Source organism: Macaca thibetana, chromosome 13 (genome assembly GCF_024542745.1).
Source record: "Macaca thibetana thibetana isolate TM-01 chromosome 13, ASM2454274v1, whole genome shotgun sequence".
Classification (NCBI taxonomy): Eukaryota; Metazoa; Chordata; class Mammalia; order Primates; family Cercopithecidae; genus Macaca; species Macaca thibetana.
Window position 1 is genome coordinate 37,084,839 of NC_065590.1, and position 27,984 is coordinate 37,112,822.

At 41.0% G+C, this 27,984-nt stretch overlaps 2 protein-coding genes across 2 annotated transcripts in view; one reads left to right on the forward strand and one right to left on the reverse strand.

The window, feature by feature from the left end:
* MXD1 (MAX dimerization protein 1) lies at positions 1 to 27,979 on the reverse strand. Its single transcript, XM_050754528.1, has 6 exons — positions 27,458 to 27,979; positions 26,643 to 26,742; positions 21,146 to 21,175; positions 7,428 to 7,542; positions 5,545 to 5,704; positions 1 to 4,840 (listed from the first exon to the last, which is right to left on the reverse strand). The coding sequence occupies exons 1-6, from the start codon at positions 27,528 to 27,530 to the stop codon at positions 4,653 to 4,655; spliced, it is 666 nt and encodes a 221-aa protein (XP_050610485.1). The 5' UTR covers positions 27,531 to 27,979; the 3' UTR covers positions 1 to 4,652.
* Positions 22,401 to 27,984, forward strand: part of NFU1 (NFU1 iron-sulfur cluster scaffold) — a 532,135-nt gene continuing 526,551 nt past the window's right edge. Inside the window, exon 1 of the mRNA XM_050754516.1 lies at positions 22,401 to 22,404. The gene's annotated coding sequence lies outside the window, so the exon portion shown is untranslated. The remainder of the gene's footprint in view (positions 22,405 to 27,984) is intronic.

Below are 27,984 nucleotides of genomic sequence, written 5' to 3' on the forward strand. Positions count from 1 at the left end.
TTTCTTTAATAATGAAATAATTTATTATTTGTTAACGGTTGAACAATACAGTTTACATATACACAGCAAAGATTCTCTAAAACATGTAGTTTCTAAAAATGCATGTGCTAACTGTAGTAAAAAGCACCATTCTCTATGGTCTTGACACAGGATTTACATTGGCGTCATATTTACATAAAGAAACATCTAGAAACAGAATAGCATACCCTTTCATCTGCTGCTCCCCTGTCAGGCTGTATGTAGCATTAGGAAGATGGCCCCCCCAAAATGATGGTTAACAGCAATATTCCAAGAGCACCAGTTCTAGGGACGGGGGTAAAGGCAAGTTTGGTTGTCAGGTAAAAGCTAAAATGAAGAATGCTCCCTCAACTTGCCACCCCCCCAGAGAGAAGAAATCAAAATGTAAAAATCTGGATAAATCTTAAAATCGGGTGCCTTATGATTTCTCACTTTATGATTTTGAGAAAAGGTCAGATACTCAATCTCTTCAGCCATTCAATAGCTGAATCTAGCAGTGCCTGTCAATTTCTTCTTTCAGAAGAATCTAAGAAAAATCATCCATGTAATATTGATAATGAAAAAAATCATGATAAATCACCTATTGCACACCCCACCCTCTAACCCAGTTATCTTTGAAAGCAAAGCATCCTACAGTCTATAGATATCAGAGGATGTAGAATGAGAAAACCACCTCATCGAAAAGGGCCTTTGGGTTGTCTTCAACCAGGAAGAGTTTTTAAATAGGAGTAGCCAGCTACTAGACATGCTAAACACGCTGCACTGGAGTCAAACATAGAAAAAGAATAGATTGACGTGCAGGAAATCGCGTTTAGCCTTTTACTACCTGATGTTCAACACTCAGGGAAGGCAAAGAGGTGCAGACAAACTTGGGGAAACAAAGAAGAAACAGAAAAGACCAGGATTTTAAAGTCTCTTGTGTGGTTCATGAAAAAATAAAAAATAAAAAAAGACCAAGACTTGGGGGAAGAAGTAGACTGTAAAGGACAATGATAGTGGTATTCTTGCCAATACAGTGTGGTATAAAAACCTAAATAATGTGTGTGTGTGTGTGTATATAGACACTTTTCAAAAATAAGTTCTCTCTTGAAAGGATGGGGAAGAGGCAAGACGAAATAAGCCCACAAAATCCATTCTCAAGCTCTAAGATATTGCTAGACGGTTATTTTGAGCATCACAATCCTACCTAGTTTACACTTTTTTCTTTTTTCTTAGCCCCCAGGATTTGCTCTTGGCCACTTTGGGGATGCAGAAGAGAGGCCCACAGGAAACCTAGGTCAAGGCCCCTTTGTTGCTTTTGAAAAAGTAGAGGTTAAAGGAAAATGCCCACCTTAAAAAATAAACAAAACAAAAAAACACTCAAGTGGCCAACTGCAGGATGAGGGGCTACTTCATGTTCAGTTCTGAATCAACACTGAAATTATTTTCATCTTGGGTTGACTGGGAAAATCTAGGTCCTGCCTAAAAATGTGATGCATTTTGAATCACTAAACTAGCATTAGGTGTGTGACTACAGAAAGGAGCCAGCAGTTGCTATCAGCACCTTGAAGAATTCAAGATCTCTGCTTAGCAAAAGAGAACCAAAATAAAGATACCCTGGGTGCTCGGCCCACCATTCAAAGCCAACAGGGGATGGAAAGCTATGTTTTTAGGATGTTACAGAAGCACACATATATATTTTCTCACTGAATGAAATTAAATTAGACTGCGTACTCTTATTTTTCCCACTTGCACTATGATGGTATCAATAAGAGTGCAGTTTAGATTTTTTAGTTTTTTAAAATCAACTTTCACATAAAAATATGCATGTGCCTATATTTATACACGTCTATATTTACGTACAATTGTCAAAGTCTTAAAGGCTGGGGTTTATATCTTTGCCCATCCCCTCCCAACCCCAAATCCCTACTAGAAAGGTTTTCTTCTTGCTTAAAAAGACAAAACAACTAAAAAGACTATAGCTCTTAGCAGTCAGGCTGGTGGATCAGTGAATGAGAGAGGATAGACTGGCAAACCAGGGCTGCTGGTCAGCAGCGGGGGCGGAGGATGGGGTCAGGGGATTAGCTGCCTTGGGCTGAGTTTGCTGGTCCTGAAGATTACAGTTTTGGTTAGAGAGAGAAGCCTGTCTAGCATGCTGACTTGGTCTACCTCGAGCTTTGAAAGTAATGTCTAACCCTGCTGTCAGTTTATCACAAGTGCATTAAAAATATAGAGATCTATCAAGTTCCACATTTATATGCAATCAAATTGAAAAGGACCAGACAAACAGTGCAAAGGTCAAATAATTACTGTTTTATATTGGGACAGTACATTTCAGATTTCAACCAAAAGACAAAAATGCAGTTTAACTCAAAGGCACAACAATTGAAACACAGAAAATAATGGCATCTCTTGGATGCCTTATTTCTAAATTAAACAAAGAAGTACACAAATTTTGTTCCCTTCCCTCCCCCAGTGCAAGCCCACAAGCTTTTTCCAAAGTCTTGAGCTTTCGATGCTGTCCCGCATCGTGGACTTGTGAGGCGCTTGGATGTAGCAATGAAACAAAATGCTTGAGAGGTCTAGTGAATGGCATTCAAAAGGGACCTCAAAGTGCAGACATATCTTTTTCAAACATGTTACAGGCTGAGCTGGCTCTGTGAACACCATCACTCTGCTTAAAATCCAGGAAGCAGGCTTTAAAAATGCAAAAGGCATACAAGTTGTATTTCAGTGCAAATCTTTAGCTGGTTGTTGGAAAAGATTCCAAAAATTAAAAAAAAAAAAAAAATCCTTTGTGTCACCTGCCCCTCCCCCCAGCCAAAGCTGAAATGAAGAAAAAACAAAGACAGAAGAATTACAGATGACTTTGGAATCATTTAAGAATCCACTACTTCCAATTAGAACATTTAGAAAAATACATTAAAGAATCATTTTTTAAAACACATAAAAGTAATCTTGCTTTTTGAGATTGCTCTTAGGGCATAGAATGAGCTTCCGTGGGGAGTGCGTTTGAACTTTGACCTTAGCTGTGTGCGAGGTGCAGACGCTGGGGGAGCTTCAGGCTGTGGTGTGCGAGTGACCGCAGGCCAGCAGGCGCGCGGGGGTGGGGGGTGGCTGCCCGCTGCCGAGTCAGCCATTGAGCCCTTAGGTCGCAGTGCGTCCATGGATTTTAGGAATGTTCTCATCACTTTGTGACACATTCTGCTTCAGCATCACAGATTTTACAAATGGTTCAAATTCAATGAAAAAGATTCGCCAGAGGCTGAAAACATCAAGACCTCAAAAATATGAATGCAAAAATATTCAGGGGAATGAACTAATTTTGTAGATACCTACATACAAAGTTTCTAGAACATCTATAAAAGCACAAAGTCATAAGAATTTTTTCCATTACATTAGTTTATATAAAATGAATAAATAGTATTTATAGATTTAATGTGTCTTATGTACATATACATGTGCTCTGTTTTAGCTTAAATAAAAATGCTACAAAGTTGGAGACCACTTAAGGGAGAAATCATAACCAAAAAGAAAAATCGGCCTTTTAAACTATCAACCCAAAAGCCTCCATAAAGAAGTTTCTGGGTGTGTCCAAAAATAATCAATAAGGAGAGGAGTTCTAGTAACGGTGTACCATCCTCTCCTGTTCACCTGCAACAGAGTAGAAACGTGGACTTTTTCTTTCACTGATAATGGCTACTAGCGCTGCTAGTGCCACAGCTCAGTTATTGCTGAAAGTTCAATAGGAAAATAGATTATAATTGGACCAAATGTCACTTATTTGGGGGGAAAAAAAGGATAATCACTTTGTGTTAAGTGGGAAATGGAGATCTCATTTATCTCTGAGGTAGGAAAAAAAAATGTTCCAGAGACAAGTAGCATTAACAAAGTTGGAGGGGAGAATGTGCCTCGAGATAGCAGAACACAACGAGGTCCCAAGAACATCGCACAAAAATAGATTGTACCGTTTTGTTTGTGAGAACAAACAATTTGGAACTTTGATGAGCTGTGCAACCCCAAAGACACACTATCAAGGTGTCCATTTTAAAGTGAGAAATACTGCTCCCATCCACACGCGGTGCGTCGGGGGAATGAGCATGCGCAGTGTGAAGGGCGTGTTTTCTAGAGGTATTCCTGACTTCCTCACTGGTGGTGAGGTCCATGGTTAAGTGCTCTTAAATGCCGCTTTCAAAGCTTACTTTGGAGTTCTGAGATCAGGATCTCAATTTCAAAAGTTTGTTTCCTTCAGTTTCCTAAGTACAAGACACACTTGGACGTTCCTCCTAGGCAAGTAACATAGTAAGCCAGAAAACTGGAAGAAAGGTCTGGGAGAGGACACGAGGAGAGCAAAGAGGGGGACTGCTGAGATGTGGACATTGCTTACTCGGTCTAAGAATTCTTGGATGCTTCAAATTGATTGGAATGTATAGTCTCTCAGAGACAAATTTTTATGGCGAGTAAAAGAGAAGCTAGTGGATGCAATCAGAAACCCACAATCCTAAGCACTTCCTTGAAAACAGTTACAAAGCTGATTTTGGTCAAGGTGGGACACTGAAGTTTACGTGCAAGGGAGTTGTGGGCAGGTCCAATACGTTACCTAATCAGAACCAACAGGGAGAACCTTCAAGGAGGCAGCCGCAGTGCCCATTCTCTTAGAGACCAAGACATGCCTTGTGACTGTCCTGCAGCTTTATTCTCTTGATGCTGGCGCTGGAATAGCCCTCGTCACTGCCGAGGCTCTGCATGCTGCCCCGCTCGTCAGAGTCGCTCACGCTGCTGCTGCTCCAGTCCAGATCACCCGTGAGATAGTCCGTGCTCTCCACGTCAACGTCGATTTCTTCTGCAGGGAGGACAAGAGAGAAGAACACTGATGGAAGCGCTCTGCAGAAAACTCAGGTGCAGTGGCTCATGCTTGTAATCCCAGCACTTTGGGAGGTTGAGGCGGGTGGATCACTTGAGGTTAGGAGTTTGAGACCAGCTGGGCCAACACAGTGAAACCCCGTTTCTACTAATACAAAAATTTGGCCGAGCGTGATGGCTCACGCCTGTAATCCCAGCACTTTGGGAGGCCAAGGTGGGTGGATTACTTGAGGTCATGAGTTTGAGACCAGCCTGGCCAACATGGTGAAACCTCATCTCTACAAAAATACAAAAATTAGCCAGGCATTGTGGTGTGTGCCTGTAATCCCAGCTGCTTGGGAGGCTGAGGCAGTGGAATCACTTGAACCCGGGAGGCAGAGGTTGCAGTGAGCCAAGATCACACCACTGCACTCCAGCCTGGGTGACAGAGCAAGATTCTGTCTCAAAACAAAACAAAACAAACTCAGGCTGAAAACCAACCCCAATCAAACCCTTCTGTGGGTTGTCACCTAACTGTTAGCAGGGAGGAGGAACCTGTCACTGCAGGTCACACTATTCGACTTCTCTACATCATACCCAATGTCTTAGTTCTTCCTACACTCTGCCTCCTGTCTGCAGCACTGAACCCCTGCTCTGGAAGTGGGAGAGGACAAGGGAGACAGGAGGAGAGTGAGAGGGGCTCACCCCTGTCGGAGTCGGAGCGCTCCGAGGAGACGGTGGAGCCAATGCTGTCCATCCGGATCCTCTCAATGCCCAGTTTCTCCAGCTGCCTCTTCAGGTGTCGCTGCTCTCGCTGAAGCTGGTCTATTTGGTGAACGGCTTTTCTGTCACAATCTTCAAGTTTCTGCAAGTCAAAGGGGTAGTTGTTGGGCCCCACAGGGAGATTTCTAAATGGTCAATGCCCCCCGCGTCTTCCTTTCTAGCAGTAGAATGCGCCAAACTTCCTCAGACGCCTTCTGGTGCCACTCATCAAGCTTCTCCCTGAGACAGAAGTCGACAGGCCAGTGACTCCTGGCTTCGTCTGACTCTTCAGCGTCACCAGTGCTGGGGGTACTTGTCCTGTCACAGGGATTCGGGGGAGAGCTCTCACATGGTGGCAGCCTGGTAGCCCTCAGTTTTAGTATCAAAAAGACTGCAGGCAGCAGCCCCCAACCTGATCTCCCTTGTTTGCAGCGATCCCCTGAACACCTGATCTCTGAACTAGAAAACTGCACGTGACGGGAGCTTAAGAAACATGCTTCCATTTAAAACTATGTTTATTCAAGTACATGTCCCAATTACATAAGCACTTTTTTGTGTCATGCCAAATCTCAATTAACTTCTGTTTGTTAGCAGGAAATAATAGTCCCTTTTGATGTCCTGATTCTAATTTGTCCAACAGAAGAGTTTAGAAAACACATTTCCATATAATACTCATTTTTACAAATCTGCCCCCTAGCTTCTCATATTCTTCAGATAATTAAGAAGATTGTTTAATTGTAGCTGTTTTGCTTTAAATAGAGGTTTTCTCCCAGAATTGTCATGAATGTAGGCTACTAACCATAATTAAAGTAACATTTGTCCAACTATAATATGATTATACGAACATGCTAAACAGGGATTTTGGCTCTGCAGACTTTGAATCCAACTCCCCTTACCCTTTGCTATTCAGGCAGCATAGAGAGTGTCAACTCTGTGCCCAACACCCTGGGAGGTGCTGGGGCTGCGAGGTGAACACAAAGACCCAGTCCCCTGCCTCGTGGAGCATACAGTCTAAGGACTGAGACAACCCAGTGGTCACACAAACCACTGTCAAATGTCAGTTATGACAGGGCTAAGAGATACCCAGTGCCTGGACCACCTGTCACAGGAAGGAGGTCACTGAGTCGGGAAAGTCAGCGAAGGATTCTCTGAGCTAGAGAGACTTGCACTGTGATCTGAAGAATAAGTAGAAGGGAACAGCATGGACAAAGGCCCTAAAGTAAGACAATATGACAGTGCCAGGGACTGGAAGAAGAGCTGGAGAAAGGGGACTTGGGGAACAAGATGGTGCTGCAGAGGCAGGTGAGGACCAGGCAAGGCAGAGCCTGGGGCAGGCCAGGTAATAGAGCTTGTCCTGAGCCACAGAAGAATTTTAAACAAGGTCACATGTTGATTTGCACCTTGAAAGGACTGTTCTCAGGAAGTATGGAAAGCAGACGGGAGGGACCCAGAGGGATACAAGGAGACCTCTGAGGATTTTATTGCAGTAGACAGTGGGGATGAAGATGGAAGTAGACCAGATTGTAAAATATTTAGGCCTTGGAGATGGCCTAGATATATACGGTTAAGGAGCAGGAGCTATCAAGGACTCCTGAGTTTCGGGCTTGTACAACTGGATGGAGAGTTGGATGGACCATTTAACCTCTGGTGCATGGGAGTGAGAAACACTCAGCTAGGTTTTTAATAGGTTGCATTTGAGGTACCTGTGATTCATCCAATAGCCAGACTGGAGGAGTTCTGGGGAGAGGACTGTCCTGGAGATATAACAACAGACAAACCCTCACTGAACAGGTAAGGATAAAGCAGCATCCCAACAATACACTTACCTTTATGTGCAATTTGGCTTTTGTTAATAAACTCAACGTAGTGTGTCGACTTGATTCGGGTCCAAGTGGCACCAGCCCCTTCAGCTTCTCCAGGCACAAGCGAAGATGAGCCCGTCTATGAAAACAAGACCATGGCAGCATTTGAGATTTCACAGTGGGCCAGAAGCACCCCAGGCAGAATGAGTTCTAAAAGAGTGTGAAGTTGCCCAGCCCTTGCTATGGCAAATGCTACCAATGACCTCTTGCTGAATAAACATATTTTGAACCAGACAATTCTGGTGAAAACCAATGAGAAGCAAAATCCAAGGTTTTCAAAGCTAAGTCTGTTGATAATACAAGCGTTGGGGTAGGGAATAATATCTGCTATTATATGGTCATTCACATATGTAAATACTATATACAGCAATGATCCCTGATTCACGATGGTTCAATTTACAATTTTTTAAAATTTATAATGAGTTTATTGAAGTATTAAATGCATATTAGACTTGGGATGTTTTTTATTTATGATGGGCTTTTTGAGACATAACCCCATCATAAGTCAAGGAGCATATATATCTGTGGCGTTATTTGTTGAAGCTTTATTTGTAATAGCAAAGATTGAAACAACCCAAATGACCAGCCAGGAGGGAACTGGTTAAATAAATTATGCTACATCCACACCATGGAGTACTATGTAGCTATCAAAAAGAATGAGAATGTGCTTTATGTCCTATTAGGAAAGATTTTCCAGATATATTGTGAAGTGGAGAAAAGCAAGATTCCAAACTGTAAGTATACCATACTATCTTAAAGGCGGAGGAAAACAAGAATCTATATTCATGTTTTCTTGTATGTAGACAAACTCTGGAACGACACATAAGAAACTGGCTAGGCAGGGAGAAGGCAAGGAACAGTCAGACAGAGATAAGGAAGGAAGCGAGGGGGGTTTTTACTGAGTCATTTTTTATACTTTTTGTTCTTGGAGTATGTCAGACCGATGCAACGGCACGGAGTGGGAGAGGGAAAAGAGCTAGATGAAGAAGCAGACATGGCAACTGACTGAAGAGAGAGCACAAGAGTTGCTCCAATTTAGAAATTTACATTTCCTTGAAATGGTTTGTGCTTTATTCTAGAACCTGGAAGATTCTGTGAATGTAAGAAACAGCTGAGATTTGGGGTTTTTGCTTAAGCTTACCACCTCCTTAAAGCCTTCCCAAGCCATCCTAGCTCACAGTGATTCCTCTATTTTCTCAGCACCACTTGTTTATACTATTCACTGGGAAGTTCACTGTACTGCCTGAATTGTTTTGTAATTGTTACTTAACGATTCACTGCAGTCTCCTTAGAAAGTCAGGACTGCAGCTTAATCATTGCTGTGCTGCCACAGTGCCTCAAACACATACGTGCTTAATAAGTGTTTGCTGAATGGATTATGTCATCTATTCAACTAGACTTTAAGCTTCTAGAGGACAGAGTCCATCTCTACTGCATCTTTGCACCTTCAGCAGTGCTCAGAGTCTTCAGGTTTTAGATAACATTCATTGCCCACACACAACCTACTTGGAGCAGAGCTTCCTGGAGTCTAGGAGGCTACCCTCCAGCTGAATTGGGAAACAATGCAATGCCTTATAGGTTTGCCGTTTTTCCTCTTAAGAATTGTACTGGTATAGCAAAAGTTGAAATGTAGACCAAAAAAAGGAAATGGCTTCAGAAAGCTATAGGACAGGTGAATATGCATGATATTAATGTAAGAAGTCAATTCACACTCTCTAGGGAGACTTCAGGATGTTCCCCCAAGGCAGGTCTAGTAAGCGAGGCATCAGACTTCCTTCCTTCTGAGCCTCCTGCCTCCTCTAGGTCATGAGGAAGTAGCCTGAACTCTCCAAGGGCACTCTAAGGTTTGGCAAGCTTGGGGAGTACAGCATTCCTTTCTGAGCTAGGAAGAGGTAATGGGACACGGGTTTTACTATTTTGTAAGTCTTTCACTTGTTCTGAAAACCTGTCCATGTGGCAGAGTCATAGCAAAGACTCACCTTACAGGTTTGCTCCTCCCACTACTGCAACGGGTGGGGCCGGGGAGGGGAAGGGAAGAAAACTTGTATGTAAAACATACTTGTTAATCTTGGATAATATTCTTCAACAAGAGCCATGAAAATAGATGTTATTAGAAACACTATGAGAAAGTATAATTTATACATTTATAAATTTGTCTAATTTATTTCTTGTCATAAAACTTATAGACTAATTTTCTTTTTCTTTTTCTATTTTTGAGACGGAGTTCTCGCTATTGTTGCCCAGGCTGGAGTACAGTGGCGTGATCTCAGCTCACGGCAACCTCTGCCTCCCAGGCTCAACAGATTCTCCTGCCTCAGCCTCCTGAGTAGCTGGGATTACAGGTGCCGGCCACCACGTCCGGCTAATTTTTGTATTTTTAGTAGAGATGGGGTTTCACCATGTTGGCCAGGCTGGGGTTGAACTCCTGGCCTCAAGCGATCCACCTGCCTCAGCCTCCCAAAGTGCTGGGATTACAGGTGTGAGCTAATTTTCGAATTAGAAGAAAAAGTTCAAAAATTAAAATTATATTTGGATATTTTTCAGTCAGTTTATTTGCAAAGACTGCATGATTCAGTCTGCATGATTGTCATATTAGTACTTTTATGATGTTGGTTTATATGCAGATATGAGTGTGTGAATTTTTTTAGGAAGTTTGTCCACTGATAAAAATATAATAAAGTCATCTTTTGAAGCATTGTCATTTCTAGCCTTATAGGAGTCTTGCCCAGAAAGTGCAATTTTCACTACCTAAATGTGGGTTTCCAAAGAACACTCCTAGTTGTGAAACTAGAAATAAGCCATTTGACTAATTCCTGCTGAGGCTCATACTTGTTCATTCAGTGTTTTCTGGCCTAGTTCTACAAAAATAGGACCAGAATTCTTTCTGGATTTTTGCAGAGACCCAAAGCCAACTCTGTCTTTGGCAGGGTCTGCCTTGGCCTTCTCTGGCACCTCACAGGTGCAGCCTGATGGCTGCCCCCTGCCCACATGCCACTGCCTGCAGCCATCCCCACACTGGTGCCCGGGCCAACCACAGGAGAGCAATGAAATATATTAAGTAGACTCAGTTCCATCATATAGTAGTAAAATCCAATCTCTCAACCAAAAAAAGCAAACAGACCCCTCTGTTACGTACAGCTCCTACCAAGGCTCTCCAACCCTGACACACACACAGACACATAAACAGACACACATACACACACACAAACTCCTGGGATCTAGAATCCCTCTGCCAGCCCTGAGTACCCACGGAGCTCCCAGATCCAAAACAAGCAGAACCACCACCTATCTCAGCATTGTCTTCTCAGTTCTGACTACTTCCCTGCCCTGCTGTCCCATTTTAAACCAGGTCAAACTCCCGTTTGGGGAACTAGCAGGGGTTTTGCCATATATCCTCAACAGGAAGCCACCTGACACCTCAATCTGACCCCTGCAGTTGGCTCTCTTCCCATCACATCTTCTTCAGACAGTCTTCTCTCTGTTGCCAAGAGCTACCTCCCAGCTTCCTGGCTGCCTCCTCCTTTAGCACTGATCCACACTGCTTTGTACTTAGGTCATGAACTTTAACAAACTTCACCTTCTGACTCTTCAGAAATATAACTTTAATTATTCTGAATAGGCTGATATACCTTTGGTCTACAGCGGCATAAAGAAACCAATCTTTGAACTATAATGAGTCATGCTCCCAAGCAAGTATGGCCTATAACTAGTAATAACGAATTTAGGTACAACTATAGATTCTCTTCAGTAAGTTTTAAGTATCCCAAATTTTATTGATTTTTATTTTAAATTTTTAGAAAATATTCTGACTCTTTCAGTCACTATGCAACCAAACATTAATGCAGTGATTAAGAGTAAATGCCTGGAGAAATGTGGTACATATACATAATGGAGCAATATTCAGCCATAAAAAGAATGGGATCCTGTCATTTGCAACAACATGGCTGGAATTGGAGATCATTAGGTTAAGTGAAATAAGCCAGGCACAGAAAGACAAACATTGCTTATTCTCACTTATTTGTTGGATGTAAAAATCAAAGCAATTGAACTCACAGACATAGAGAGTAGGAGGGTTACCAGAGACTGGGAAAGGTGGTGGGGGTGGGGAGGAGATGGGGATGGTTAATGGGTTTAAAAAAAAATAGCTTGAAAGAATGAATAACACCTAGTATTTGATAGCACAACAGGGTAACTATAGTCAAAATAATTTAATTGTATATTTTTAAATAACTGGAAGAGTAGAACTGGATGGTTTGTAACACAAAGGATAAATGCTTGAGGGGATGAGCACCACATTTTACGTGATGTGGTTATTATGCATTGCATGCCTGTATCAAACACCTCATGCACCCCATAAATATACACACCTACCACATGGCCACAAAAATTAAAAATTAGTATTAAAAAAACAGTAAATGTTTGAGATCCTGGCTCTGCCACTTACTCCCTGTGTGACCTTGAGCAAATTACTTAACTCTGTGTAGCCTCAGTTTCCTTATTAGTAGAAAGAGGGTGACAAGTGCCTCCCTGGGAGGGCTGCCATGGGTACTGACTGAGACAAGGTATGGAAGCCCCTGGGTCAGGGTCTGACAGGGAGTACTCTGTATGTGGTAGCAGTTATCCTTTCAATCCTAGCTTCCTCCGTAGAAGGAGATTTACTGTGAGCAAACACAGATAATAATGGCCCTATAATATTCCTTTTACAATCAATAGGAACTAAAAAATGTCTCACTAGGCAGACAGAGGCTAACTGGCAAAATCCATTTTTCTGAATGCTTCCTTGAAGAAAATGGACATCTTTTGTCATTAAAATAATTAATGGAAAATCTAATCCATTTTCTGTGGAAACACAGAAAATGCTTATGCTAAAGGTACTATTTCTTTACATTTACAAAATTAGCAAGGGTTTTATAAAGCCAATGAATGCAAAATAAAAGATTCCTTTATTTCCTATTCACATCATGGAGAGGCAGGGGTAGAAAGGATTCCACGGTTGGGAGAGAGGCAGCTGCCTCACTTCTGCTTGCTGCAGGAGCAAGCATTCTGAAGAGCCTGGGCCTGCCTCCTTGACCTCTACTGCAAGGGCCAAAGGAAAATAAAAATAGAGGCAAATACGTATTGACTTGCGAAGTCCAAGCACACAGATCTTAAAATATCTCACGTGCAATAGCAAGAAGAAAGTATAACATACTGGGGAACAAATTTAAAACAGATTGGGAAGGATCTATGGGAAGAAAACTATAAAACTTTCTGTCGAAAGACAAAGAATATTTGAGTAAATGAAAAAAATAGCAGATTCCTGGATATGAACCCTCCAAACAAAAAATGTCAATGTTCCTCAAGTTTGTTTACAAATTTAACACAATTCCAAGAAAAAAACTCCCAACAGTGTTCTTTTTAATGCTGGGACTACACTTCATCTAGAAGAATAGATGTGTGAGACACTGCCAAAATTTTTGAAAAAGAAGAATAATGAGGAGGAATGTGCTGTACCAGATATTAAATTGTATTATAAAGCTTCAATAATTAAAAACAGTGTAGTACTAATACAGGAATAGGCAGACAAATCAAGTGAACAGGATAGAAATCCCCAGAAACAAACCTAAGAATAGATAGGAATTTAGCACATAAAGGAGATAATGCCACAAATCCTTGGGGAAAGAATGGATTACTCAGAAAATGGCAAGAGAGTGAGGAGGTTAACATCAAAATAAATTCCAAACAGATTAAAGATTTAAATATAAAATATATTCAGATACCACATATTTCTGTTGTTAGTCTTCCTTAACTCTTGCCAGCCATGAATTACGGAAAGTAAACATCCAAGTGAAGGAAGTTATTAATGAAGAAAGTGCCGAGCTGTTTGAGGCACCAGCTCCTACCAGAGCTTTGGCACTGATAGAAGGCACCTGGGCTAACCTGCGTGTCTCAGACAATTCTGACGGTAGCTCTTCACAGACCATGCTTCCTTGATTCTATCTATGAATCTCTCTCAGGCTAGTAGATCTGCAAATTGGGGAATAGATTTAACAGAGTAGGATTATTAGGCAGATGGTGCTATCTGTAGATAGTGTCTCCTGCACTTAATATACTATCCTTAAAGTTCTTTCTGACTTGGATGTAATCAAGACCAGAAGTGGTACCAAATGAGGGGTATGTGGGTATGTGTGTGTGTGTTTGAGGGAAGCACTGTTATCTGTGATTACTTCTCTTCATTGAAAGTGTAACAGGCTGGGCCGGGCGCGGTGGCTCATGCCTGTAATCCCATCACTTTGGGAGGCCGAGGTGGGTGGATCACTTGAGGCCAGGGGTTCGAGACCAGCCTGGGTAACATGGCAAAACCCCATTTCTACTAACAATACAAAAATTAGCCAGGTGTGGTGGTGCACATCTGTAATCCCAGCTACTTAGGACGTTGAGGTACAAGAATCATTTGAACCTGGGAGGCAAAGGTTGCAGTGAGCTGAGATTGTGCCACTGCACTCCAGCCTGGCGACAGAGCAAGACTCTGTCTCAAAAAAAGAAAAAAAAAAAAACTATTATGTTATGTTCTGCTGCTTTCTTAGGTCACAGGCTATATTTTCTTTTTTTTTTTCTGCATTGTCAACCAGGCTGGAGTGTACTGGTGCCATCACAGTTCACTGTAGCCTCAACTTCATAGACTCAAGCAATCCTCCCACCTCAGCCTCCTGAGTAGCTGGGACTACAGGTGCACGCCACCACGCCCAGCTAATTAATTAATTTATTTATTTTGGTACAGATGGGTCTCACTATGTCGCCCAGGCTGGTCCTGAATTCCTGGGCTCAACTGATCCTCCCACCTCGGCCTCCTAAAGTGCTGGGATTACAGGTGTGAGCCAGTGCCTCCAGCTAGTCTTGGGATACAATATTGAGTAAGATCAAGTCCCTACCTTTGAGGTAATTAAAATTTAGTTGGAGTGCTCAAACATGTAGATGAATTATTGCAGAATGATTTGTAGGAGCTACATTCAAACCCTGACAGATATCAGCTCCCACCTAAAGTTATAGAATGGGCTCCCCTTTGTTCTTACCAAACATGTTCTTTCTTTTTCCTCACCCTCAAACATCCCATCTGACTTAACTTATTTCCAAGTTTTCATAGCCTATCATAACTTTCTTTTCCTTTCCAAATAGATCACCCTAAACAGGGTAGCCTATTTTGAGGTTTCACCATTTTATCACCTATCTCAGTGGGTGCACAGACTTACCCAATTAAATAGCATCTTAAATCCTATAAGATAATTGGAGGTTGAACAAAAATAATTTTAGATATGGGTATGTATGAGCTGTATAATAAGGAAAAGAAGGTATTTAGTATAAAGTAAGAAGGAGCAAGTCTTATTAATGGGACTCGTAAAATTAATCCCTTAAAGTGTCAAGGGTCACAAGAGATTCTGCATTGAGAACAAAGCCCTACTAGGTGAAGATGACAAGTCATGCTTTGAAAAGGGAAAAAATACTTTCCTTCTTTCTCTAAAATGATCCCTTTATAAACAATTGCCAAGTGCATCATTATTACCAACTTAATTGGAACCCTAAAAGGTTTTGAAGATTTCTCACAGTTGTGCTGATAAATCTTTGTAGAAAATACAAAGATATTAATATATTCAGTGAATAATACATAAATAGCAGTTCACAGTGGCTACATTTTGGAGAGATAAGATCACTTCTTTATTAAAGTATAAAATACATAAGTACACCTCATTAATACTTCCTTTTTAGAGCCTAATTTTCAAATGCAACATATATATTATAATCATACTTGTTGGCTCTATCCCACTGTTTGACTATTAATGCCTATGACAAGAAGTCAGGGAGTAGCCCCAGAGTTCCAGGTAGGAGACTAGAAATTGGTCAAATGACCAGCATGTGTCTCTCCTCCAAGTCTTGCCAAAGGCAGGTGTCATCTACTCAAGGGTTATAAGAAAGATGATTCTTGTGGTACAAATGTGAGTTCTTCTCCAGACCATCAATATAGACTGGATTTATACACTGATCCCTGTGTCTCTCCTTCGTAATAACCTTACCCCATGTTGCAACAAACATGGACTTGTTACAACATCCCAGAGTGAAATCTGAATGTGGTCAAGAAAGTTCAGAAACAATAAGAGTGATGCAACACATACCACAACTCAGGCCCAGTGCAAAAGTCAGGCCCCAGCCCTTCTGATATAAGGGACTTGGTCATTCGAAAAATCAAAATCCAAAAGGAACAACTACAGGGACCTGTAATCAATTAGAATATTCTTCCAGAAGAGACCTGACTGAATTAGTTTCTCATGCCAGACCAGATGCCACTGAAATACTGTTTGATCAAATGGAAATAACAGCTTAGACTGGGCTGCGGAGTCTTCCCCATGGAGCCACACAGAAATCTTCTGTCACAGGATCAGAAGACTCTGGCAGAGGTAGTAGCTCCAGACCAGGCACCTAATTCCAGCAAGAGCTGCATATGCACCATTCCAGAAAAATAGATGTCTACTATTAAAGGAAATGCCAGAGCCATCTTTTGAAAAAAGAGTCTATTCTACCACCTGGCTCCTGACCTATTGGCTGTAGCTTACATGTGTTCGCTCAGTCTCCATTTGCTGAGGGGCTCATTGAAAGGCTTTATTTTAAAGTGGAGGAATTCTCAGTTAAGAGAAAGATATAGCAGAATTATCATCAATAAAGGGTATATAACAACAAAATATTCAAATATTTTTATATTCCAACAATAATCAATTAGTTAACTAAAATGGGAAACCAATAGCAATCTAAAAATATACAAATCCAGGAATACCTTTTACAGGACATGTATAAGACCTGTGTGGAAAACTTCGCTACAAAACTTTGCTTAGAGACAGATCTGAATAAAGAGAGATCTCAATAAAGACACACACCAAATCCTGGATGAAAAGATCTAATATATAAGCATGAACTTTTCAAGGTTAACTTATATTGGAATTATGCAATGTTAATTTTTAAACTCCCAAAAGAATTTAGGGGTTGGGGAATTCATAAAGTTTTTTCAGGAAAAATAAACTGGTGAAAATAGATAAGAGCATGGAAAAATAAAAAAAGGAGAATGCAAGGGTATGTATTGGCATAGAAAGAAGAGATGGATCAATGGACTGGAAGAATAAGTCTAGAAGGAGACCTAGCCATAAACAAAAATTAAGTATACACCAAAGGCAGCAACTTGAATCAGTGAGGGAAGACTGATTCTGTAAAGCTACATGACAAACTGGACAGTTATGTGATAGAAAAAGTGTCAATATCTTTCATATATGTCCTTTAAATTACTGAAACTTTTCAAAATAAAGATAAATTCTTCAGTAGAAAATTGGGCAAACGCTATTGAATAGACAATTTGCACAAAGAGACGCACAGAGTCAAAGACATCAACACTGCTCAACTATGCTAGTAGTACAAGAAATGCAAATTAAAACAAGTTGCCTGTGCGGGTGTTTTTTATTTTTTACTTATCAAACTCATAAAGGTTTTAAGTTATAACATCAACTTGTGAAGTGTAGGGAAAATACTGCCTATAACCTGCCTGGTGGACAATCCAGCAATCCTAAAAACGTGCTCACCACCAATTCCACAGCTATAAATTTATCCTAAGGAAATAATTATGACGTTGGACAGAGATTTTTCTACAGGTGGTTTAAGAAAGCATTGTTTAGGTTCTGGGAAGAATCCAAACTAGGGGACTGATTACACGAGGTTTAACGTATTCATATAATATAATACTGGGCATTAAGTAATGTTGGAAAAGGAGATTTAATGACACTGGTAAATGTTTATAACTGGAAAAGATGCTACAAATTATTACTATATGATCCCATGTTGGTTAAAAAAAACTGTACACAAAAGTCTAGATGGATATAGAACAAATGTTAGCAGGTGTTACCTCTGAGAGGCCTATTACAGGTGATTTTACATTCTTCGTGCTTTTCTGAATTTTCTAACTTTCCACACAAAACTATATTTTCAGTTCTTTTCCAAAACAATTGGAAAGATATACTTCCAAGTTCCATTGGTTTTCTCTGAGTGCCAGAACCATGGATGATTTAAATTTTTAGTATTGTTTTCTATATTTCTCAAAATTTTCTGCAAGATTAGTTTAAAAAAAGAAAAACCACACACACACCGCCCGCCACCCCCACACCCCTGAGGGTGTTTTCTTAGGAGCTCAGACCCAGAAAATTAGTTAAAATGCAGAGAAACACAGGCCATGTGCTGACTGACAAACCCCCTGTAGAGTGATATTAATCTGAGCTCCTCCACAGCAGTGCGTAGCCTTTACTGGACTCTGTAGTCCCAGCACCTACTACATGGCATCTTAGGTGCTCAACACCTATTCTGTTGAGTAGAGAATACTACCACCACCATTCTAGAAGTCTTTTCATTTATTGTCCCACCAATGCGAAGATACTTCAAAGTGTTGGTGTTGGGTATAATATCCTTACAGTTGAGTCCTGATAACATAGAGTAACACTAATTATTTAGGATCTCTAAAGTGCTATAGAAAAGGTTTCCATTCAAGAAAACTAACCCAAGTATAATCAGCTCTGCAATATTAAAGGGAAAATCCCATTGTTAGAAGTTCTTTTCCTAAGTTGCCTTTTCTTCTTCCTTTTTTTTTTTTTTTTTTTTTTTTGAGACCCATGGCAATCTTTTTACACTTGATTATAGCCAAAAGGCCGAGAAGCAATGAAAGCCATGATAATCTTTTTATGCAATGTTATCAGGTAAAAAATGGCTAAAGTGTATTAGCATTTACCAGAGTGGTATTCTTTTATAGAACTCAGCTACTAAAACCAGGAAGAGTACAAAAACAGCTGTTCAACTGACCTCCAAACCCTGAAGTTCGTAAACATCCACACTAATAAGAGAGGGGAGCCCAGCAGCTTTAACCTCCCCTGAACTGCAGCAACCAATGCTTGCTTAAATTAAGTAAACTGAGTCCTGATTTTCCTTCTCTTCTGTTCACATGCTCTAGACTAGAAAGACTATCAAGACCTTAAAAGACCAAATTCCAAAAAAGAAAAGAAGGAAACTAGATAACTAACCCTTCAACAAGCAAAATTGACTGGTCATATGGAAGCAAGCTCAATTATAGGCAGCTTGCCTAGTGGTGACTTCACGTCCACTCTTCTAGACTTTTTACCTCCAGCTTCTTGTGCACACCTCAATCTTAGCACTTAGTATATTAACTGAAACTGTCTCTGCATCTTTACCATTGGACAAACTGCACATTTATCTTGGATGAGGACCTTGCTGATTTAATACCCTACTAGGAACGCATTTAATACCCAGTAACACGCACAAGTTCTGGGGCCACCATAGACAAAAAATAAACATCCCTGAGGTGCTAAAATAAATAATACAATTGACATTCTGTAGCATTCCTGCAGAGGCAAAAGTCACAAAGTTTTAGTAAGTCTTTATGTGAAGGGATCAAATTTTAATAATAATAATAATAAATACCAAAGTAAAGTATTAGAGGGGTGAAGAACTAGAAGACTTTTTAGTAGAAACAGTCCCGGTTTACCCACATCACTGCAAAGGCAGGAAGAAGGGAGAGAATCTGAAGAGAAAATCTAAAGATGAGAAAGAGAAGCCACACTGACTACCTTTCCACTTTAAGAGATACTTTTGTGTTTCTAGTTCATGATATGTAAATAGCTAAAGCATAAAGGAAGCTTCAACTTAAAACATGGTCAGTCACAATCATAGAACAATTAAAAGGGAAGACGAAGGGATGAGCAGAAGCATATGTGCAGTGAGGCACACTCACCATCTCTCACACACACACACACACACACACACACGAAATTCCATAGTGGAGTAAAGCTAACCGCCCTCTTCTAGAATTCTACCTGCCTGGGAAGGGTTTGGTCTGCCCTTTCACTGATGAAACATAAATATAATTCAGATCCTGACTTTCAGAGTCAGGCTCCTTTTTCAAAGAGGGTTGGCAGGAAATAACCACGTCTTTACAGAGCCATCATTACACATCCTTTTCTTGTTCATGCAGGGCACTGAGAAAGCACTCAATTTGGATGGGTAGCCCACATTTCAAATTGATGGGAGCTCAGAGACCAGAATGAGGCTAGTTCAATGGTTCTCCGCCATGGCTGCACATGAGAATCACCTGAGGAGCTTTTGAAACATATGAGTGCAGAGCCTCAACCCAAACCAGTTAAATCAGAATTGCTAAAGGTAAGGTCTGGGCATTATTTTGTTTGTCTGTTTGTTGGCTTTTAAAAGCTCCACAGAAAGTTATCATTAATTTTTTTTCAGTATGGTAAAACCAAGTGTTTTTTCTTTGTTGTTGTTGTTTTGGGTATTTTGTGGCTTTTTTTTGGTGTTTACTAGAGATATACAAGAAAATTTGCTTTAAAATACTCCATGGGGAGAGGTGGTTTTGCTTATAGAAGACTGGCAAAATGCTGATAATTACTGAAGCTGGGTAATGGATACATAGGAGTTGATTAGTCACTCTACTTTTGTAGATTTGAAATTTTTTTTTTCTTTTTCTTTTTCTTTTTTTTTTTAAGACAGAGTCTCACTCTGTTGCCCAGGCTGGAGTGCAGTGGTGGGATCTTAGCTCACTGCAACCTCCGCCTCTAGGGTTCAAGTGATTCTCCTGTCTCAGCCTCCCTAGTAGCTGGGATTACAGGCACGTGCCACCACACCTGGCTAATTTTTGTATTATCAGTTGACACAGGGTTTTGCCATGTTGGGCAGGCTAGTCTCAAACTCCTGACCTCAGGTGATCCAGCCACTTTGGCCTCCCAAAGTGCTGGGATAACAGGTGTGAACCACTGTACCTGGCCAGATTTGAAATTTTCTATAATAAAAAGTTATTTTATAGAATCAGCAGAAATAAAACTTTGTTCTCTACTCTCACCAGAAAAATCTACAAGTCTATGTGTATAATGTGTTTAATATAAAAATATGTTTAAAAATACACAGAAAGCATTGCAAGTGATTCTAATGTGCAACCAGAGTTGAGAACCACTCAGCGGCCTCAATGAAGGAGGGGCAACTGGATTTGGAAAATAAAGATTTAAGTAAGCAGCAAGAAGCAATCCAGGTGAGAGAGATTCCACTTAGGCTGTGGCAAGATGGAGCCCAGTGAGGGTGGTAGGCCTCCTCTAGTTAGGCACCATCTCCAATTTTTGCTATGCATACATTTGCCTGAATTTTGAGACTCTTCATTCACAAGTAAACTGCAAATACACATACATACACATGTTAATACACACGTGTTAATATTACACACATATATTATGTTTGCGTATATATATCTATGTATACATATTTTAGATAACATTGCCAATTATATTCAGTAGCATGTAATTTTTAAAAAACACTATTTGTGGAAATATTGCCTCTTACTAAAATGCTTTGGTCTGTGGAATAGTCATCCAAAGGCTTTCTTCAGGAGTGGGCTGGTGGGGGTGAGGGTTAGGGGTGTAGTCTTTTAACTGGCAAGCTCTATATCTACCTAAGTAATTTATGAGCAATGCTGCTTAGAGGGCCCTGGGTGAATTCTGAAATCAGGTGTTACTAGTGGGAAGAGTCAAAAAGAGCAACCAAGTTTGAACTTAATGAACAGAGAATGCAACAAAGCTCCCCGCATTCCACCTCCCAAATCCCCAACTCACCTATTCTTCTCCATTTCATTGTGAGTTGATCTGAAAGAGGGAACAATAAAAGAAGAATAAGATATTTTTGTCTTAAAGAACTACTTCAACACCAACACAATTCTTTTAACTTCCTTCTCTCCGAAGTTGATAGGAGAGATGTAGAAAGGGAGAAAAATTCACTGGGCTCTACTAAAAAAATTAGTCCATTTGAAGAGTTAGATAAAGGTAAATACCTAAAATAGAGTTCAAGGTAAAGAGACAAACCAAGAAGCATGCCTTCTCTAGTGGAAAAATAATCCCTTTTAAGACAAGGAAGAAAAGGGGTCTATTTATACAAAAACAGCTGCACAAAGCAATGGGAATTTGCGTTACATATGACAAAGCCTTCTTTAGGCTAAGGGTAGAACAATGGAGGTAGCATCCCTACCCCACCCCTGCAGTTTTCCCTAGGGGTAGCATACACCAAAACTTTGTGTAAAGTTGCTTGACTATGCTATTTTAAATAGTAAAATAACCCTCTTCCCCAATCTTCTGACTCCCTGAAGTAACTATCATGTACAAGATGCTACTGTTAAATAGCAACCAAATGATTTTAGGAAGGGGTTTCCAAAGCTCAGCTCAACATAAAGATGACAGGTTGGTTAAAGCAGAAGTTAGTGAAATGTGAAGTCCAGCTTTGCCACTGATATGCTGTGGAATAAATAAAATTCTTTACCATCCTGTCACTGGTTAACCTGTCTATAAGATGAGAATAAAAATAATTACCAATTATTTACTGAACAAGTATAGGCCAATGAGGTAGCAACTGTAAAACTGATTAGAGAGCCTCGGATGAAAGGTGTGATAGATATGAAACCATATGATTAGTGTATTTATGGCTGACCTTAAAGACAAGGTCTGGCCTAAGACTTTATGGACAAGTTACCACAAAGTTATAAGAAGTCAATGTGGCCCTTTTAGTGTCCTCCTCACACAACTCCTTCCTAACCAGTTATAAATCTGGAAGAAGCTACCAGCATTATAAAGGAGCTGAATCTTGACCTTTCTTATGAAAATTCTCTGGAGTTTAACCAGCTCAGGAGTTTACTCCCTGGTTCAGCTCATGAATTCTGTTGGGCCATCAATAATCAGCACCTTACTGGGCTTAGGAGATATATTCTCACAGCTATCATGGAGGAATACCACCTCAAGAGTGCTCAGCCACTTATTTACATCAGGGGCACCACCACCAAGTTCACTCGTCAGAGAATGGGGGTAAGGACAGCAAATGTGGGGGGATAGCGGAGGAAATGAGGAGGTTGTCTTGAAATGAGAAATTTCCAACCTAGCATTAAACTTCTCTTCCACAAGGACCTTGGGAATCAATTTTTATTCACAAAGAAAAAATAAATGAGAAAATGACAGTATTTTAAGTTTAGAATATTTGTTTTCTAGGTAAACAACACATGGACCTCATGTATTCAAACCAATCCAAAATTGGTTAACTTAAAAGTTTTAGGCTGGGCGTGGTAACTCATGCCTGTAATCCCAACACTTTGGGAGGCCGAGGCGGGCGGATCACAAGGTCAGGAAATTGAGACCATTCTGGCCAACTGGTGAAACCCTATCTCTACTAAAAATACAAAAATTAGCTGGGCGTGGTGGTGGGTGCCTGTAATCCCAGCTACTCGCTTGAACGAGGGAGTCGGAGGTTGCAGTGAGCTGAGATCGTGCCACTGCAATCCAGCCTAGCGACAGAGGGAGACTCCGTCTCAAAAACAATACAAAACAAAACTTTAAAATTGTCAGACATGGTGGCTCAGACCTGTAATCTCAGCACTTTGGGAGGCTGAGGCAGGAGAACTGCTTGAGCTCAGGAGTTGGAGACCAGTGTGGGCAACACAGCAAGAGCCCATCTCAATTAAAAAGAAATAAAAGCTTTACATTGATTCACTTGGTTATCCCTCAGCATTCTCCAGTCACATTGTTCTGAAGGTTTATTGCCTTCAATGGCCAACAGGATACTATAGTTAACAAGTATCTGGCATATACGGCAAACCTTTGGCTCTAAAGCACGTGGCATTTTAACTTTAACCAGGACTAGTAAATTCAAAGTCTGACAGATTTTTTTAAAAAGATGAAAGTAGATGGGCACGGTGGCTCACGCCTATAATCCCAGCACTGTGGGAGGCTGAGGTGGGTGGACAACTTAGGTCAGGAGTTCGAGACCAGCCTGGCCAACATGGCGAAACCCCTTCCTTACTAAAAATACAAAAATTAGCCAGGCATGGTCACATATGCCTGTAATCCCAGCTACTCGGGAGGCTGAGACAGGAGAATCACTTAAACCCGGGAGGTAGAAGCTGTAGTAAGCTGAGATGGTGCCACTGCATTCTAGCCTAGGCAACAGAGCAAGACTCTGTCTAAAATAAATAAATAAATAAATAAAATAAAATGGATGAAAGTATATGCCAACAGTTGGTTCAGATTACCCTCTTTCACTGTAGACAAGGACCATCCCTTGTAGGTGGAGGAAAGTGAACAGGTTGAGAAGACAGTAGAAAATAACAGTACACAGGAAATTCTTACCAAAATATTTCTGGATTCTTTGAAAATATATAGATAAACTAATAGAGTTATATACTCATGTAAAATTTTGAATCCCCAAAATAAACTTTTAAACAAACTCCATAGGAAGCACAACTTCTTCCAAAATTTGAACAAAATTTTTAAAACTACAGATTTTCTTTGATTACTTGAGAGTGTTAAACACATGGTGCTTTTTCAAGGGGGACTTATAGCGAATGGCTAGAGCATTACTGAAGGGTATCCAGTTTACTGAAACTGAGTTATTAATAAAAAGCAGCCCTTTAAAAAATGATGAGTTCCGAGATGCCAGCCACCTCCATTGATGGGTAAACATTTACATTTTTAATTAAAGCATTATAAGAACACATTGATACCTTGTGTCAAAACTATTTTCCATGTGATTATGGAAAACAATGGATAACTCTGGAATCACTGATAAAGGTCAAATTTCACCATTTAAAAATACACTCTAATAAAAAAATAACTAAGCCAAATTATGGCGTATCTGAGATAACCAGGAAAGATCCTTGGGTTCAAAAAGACTCCTCATGTCAGGCCACTCTAGCCACTGTCTTATAAAACAACTGGGTGGCAAGTCCTGAACTTCCTCTTTCATATGAGTGCCAAAGCTTGCTTTACTCATTGAACAAAACACACTTTTAAAAAGTTCTAGATTTCAATTCTAAATAATTAGTAATTGACTTCAAAAATCAGTAGGAAAGAAACTTCCATCTTCCTACGGATAATTTCAAAAACAACTGATATTCACAATTTCATTTTCGTTTTTGTTTTAATAAGCAACTAGAGAAACGTGAATAAGATCTGCATTTTCAGTTCCCAAGAAGTTTCCTATGTGGCTAAATCTTATCTTTTATTGTCCAAGGAAAAGTACCTCCCCAGACTCTACAAGCAAAAAGCACAGCATTTTCAACCTGTATGAACAAGAGTAAACTGTTATCCAAGGGTTATGTAAACCAGCAGTAATCTCTCCCTATCCTTTACCTCAGTTCAAAATTCTGACCATACATGGCTGAGGATATAAAGCTGATTCAAACCATGGGGTCAAGCTCCTTTCTCCGTTATGATTGCTTGTTCCTCAAAAAAGGAGCTATTCCAAATGGGTCATGAAGGAAATGATCACACTGAAAGAAAACTACCTGCTCCTGCCTCACACGTGTGCCTGGTGCTACCTCTAGGTTTAATCATGGTCTCTCAGAAATCCTTACACTACTGAATATATTACACTAACTCACTAACAGTCAAGTATATGGACAACTGTGATAATCCCCTGTCTCTAACCATGGAAAGCAAACCAACCCATTAACAGAAGAATTTGTAGCCCTTTTTTTTTTGGCATAGTACTGATTCTTTCTACTAGAAAGAATCCATTTCTTGGCTTAAGATTCTTAACTACTATTATTTTTCTTTCCTAATCACCTTTTGGGACCAAACCACTTCAACATCTCATTTTTTTATCCCCACTAGTGAACATCCCCTACAACCTTCCTGTGAAACTAAGGAAAAAAATAAGGTGTTAAGGTATTAAGCCTAAATAAGTAACATGGACAATTCCTCTCAATCATTAGTGGACAATAATAAAAGCCAAAATGGACTATGTTTTTCCAGAAAAATTAACTGAAAGGCCTCAAAATTCTTTTAAACAAATTAAAAAAAATACTGTGTTAAAATGCAACACAGCTTAATTGTTTTTATACCATTGCATATTACAAGTCAGTATTAACAACCTTCTTAAAGTGCCTTCATATCCATGCACAAAACTACAGGCTACCACCTTCAGGTAATGCTAAGATTAGAGGACAAGCAAAACCCACCAAGTAATTACCAGGTTGATTCTTCATGTGCCATTTTTATTCAAGGGCATGGCACAAGTAATGCTGCTCACATCCTGTGGTTCCACCAACGATACTAATGAGGTGAACCAAGTACAGAAGACGCAGCAAGAACAAGTGATTTTTAGGTTTAAGTGGGAAATTCCTGGTCTGTATTAAGCCACAGAGAATATCAAATAGATACTTGCAAGGAGTTATTCATGAGGGTGAGGGAGGGATGAGGATTCTAAACCAGTGACGAAAAAATCAATGCTTTTAATTTACTGGCAGGAAAGGTATAGTTGAAGGGATCTAATAAAACGAATTTCCTAGCCAACTACATTTTAAGGGCAAAGAAGGGAGAAAAAGGGCAGTAACATTGATGGACTATTTACATGTACCAGAAACTATGCACAGGACTTTAATATGTGATTTAACTGACCATTAACCAAATCTCCAGTGAGATTCACAGCTTTTAAGAACTATGGTATAAGACAATCTATAAGACTAACATGGAAAAGTTGTAGCATATTAATATTTCGGTATTATATATTCCTTTATCACTAAAGAGGTAGGTTTTAACCTCAATCATTCCTCTTTGCCATTACAAATAGAGGTGACAAATTAGAGTATCAAACAAACCACTGTATTTAATTTACATGTCAAGTATGAGATCCTACCACTTATGCCAAATCAGGTACTTTAATGTGTTTATAAAATCATTACAACGAAAAGTAAAAGAAATGGATAATGTCCAGCATTTTGACTTATAGAAAACTTGCCCTGATCTGCAACTTCTGAAGGGAAAATATTGTCACCATTGCTAATCTCACTTGAAGCTTTCACAGATTTTTTTGTTCCAAAAGGGAAGAAAAGCGAAATTAAATTTTGAATAAAGTTCATAAAAAATGTAAAACATTTCTATTTTTCTTTTCAGTTCCCTCAACCCAAACAGAAACAGCTTCCTACAAGGTCTTAAGTCCATGTGTACATTACTGAATCATGACGGCCACAATGTAATTTTATAGGGTTATAATCACAACAGGCAACTTACATTCAGCAGTTTGTGTCACCTACAATATAATCTAAAAGACAGAAAGAAGTATTTACCAAATTACCTGCTACTGCTGTTATTCTTTTTGGATTTGTTCCTCCGTTTTAAGGCATCTCTGTCCTTGTTATTGTATGGTAACATGGAGGCATAACCATGTTCAGCTTCTAGAAAACAGGAGGATCCAGTTAATGAATGGGCCCAGAATATTTAATACTCTCTCCTCTCTACAGTATTTCCTTTTTCCTTTATTTATCTTTAAAAGAATATTGTGGAAATAATTAAATGGAGTAAGGTGGAATTCTGAGAACAATGATTAAAAAAAAAAAAAAAAAAACATTGTGTGAATACCCTCAGTTCGGAGCAGGTGTAAAGAGGATTCCAGCTGCTCATTGTTGAGAAAGACACAGTAGTGGCTAAGCTCACGCAGCCTGGGTTTCCCACTGGCAACGTCCAGCAGGTTGGTGCGGGTTAAGTGGAACCAGCCTCAGGCGAAGGTGCGGGGCAAGCACCGTGAGGCGCTGCTCCTCTGCCCAGGAGACTGGGGCGCTGGACCCACCTGGGGGCCGGCCGGGACCAGCCCGGGTGAGGTAAACCAGGGAGGCTATCGGAGGGGGCCCCGGCCACCCATTCGGGAGGGACTGCGGAAGGGGCGGCGTTCGGGACCCCGGCGGGCGAAAGCCCCTTCTCCACCTGATTCATTGCTCTAGGGCAGCGGCGGCCTCCCTTAGGACCGCGCGTGGGGAGAGCCGGAGGGGTTGGGAGCGCTCGCGGTCTCCCCGCCTCCAACCACCCCCGGAGCGGCTGGGCGCCCGGACCTGAGGCCGGCCCTACAGGACCCCCGGCCTCGGTTCGAGTGGACCCCTTCCCGTCCCCGTGCACCTCTCTCTCGCCGCTCCAGATAGTCGGCCGCCTCCAGCAGCATCTGGATGTTCATCCGAACCGCCGCCGCCATTCTGCACCGGGGGCCGGAGCCACGGGACCAACCCCCACTGCCCACGGGCTCGCTGCCGCCGCCGGACCGCTATGGAGCCCGCTGTGGACACCGCGGAGCAGGGCTGAGGGAGCCTCTCTGGCAACCACGCTCGACAAGAGAGGGAGGGGGGCCAGTGAGCTGGGCACCGCCGACACCGTGACAGAACCCGGAGCAGAGCAGCAGCCGCCACCGCCGCGGAGTGTTTATCCCCGACTCACCATCTCCCCGCCCCCAGCCCCTTCTCTTGACAGGCCAGCTTCGGCCGCGTTCCTCATTGGGCCCCCCAAAGAATGCCCCGCCCCCAAACTTGTGCGATTGGGAGAGGGCTTCACGGCTCCACCCCCCAAAGTCCGCTCCTCTCGCTGGTTGGTCACGCTTGACAAGGCCCGGGCTCCACCCCCTCTTTCCAATTGGTGACAGGATTCGCAACTCC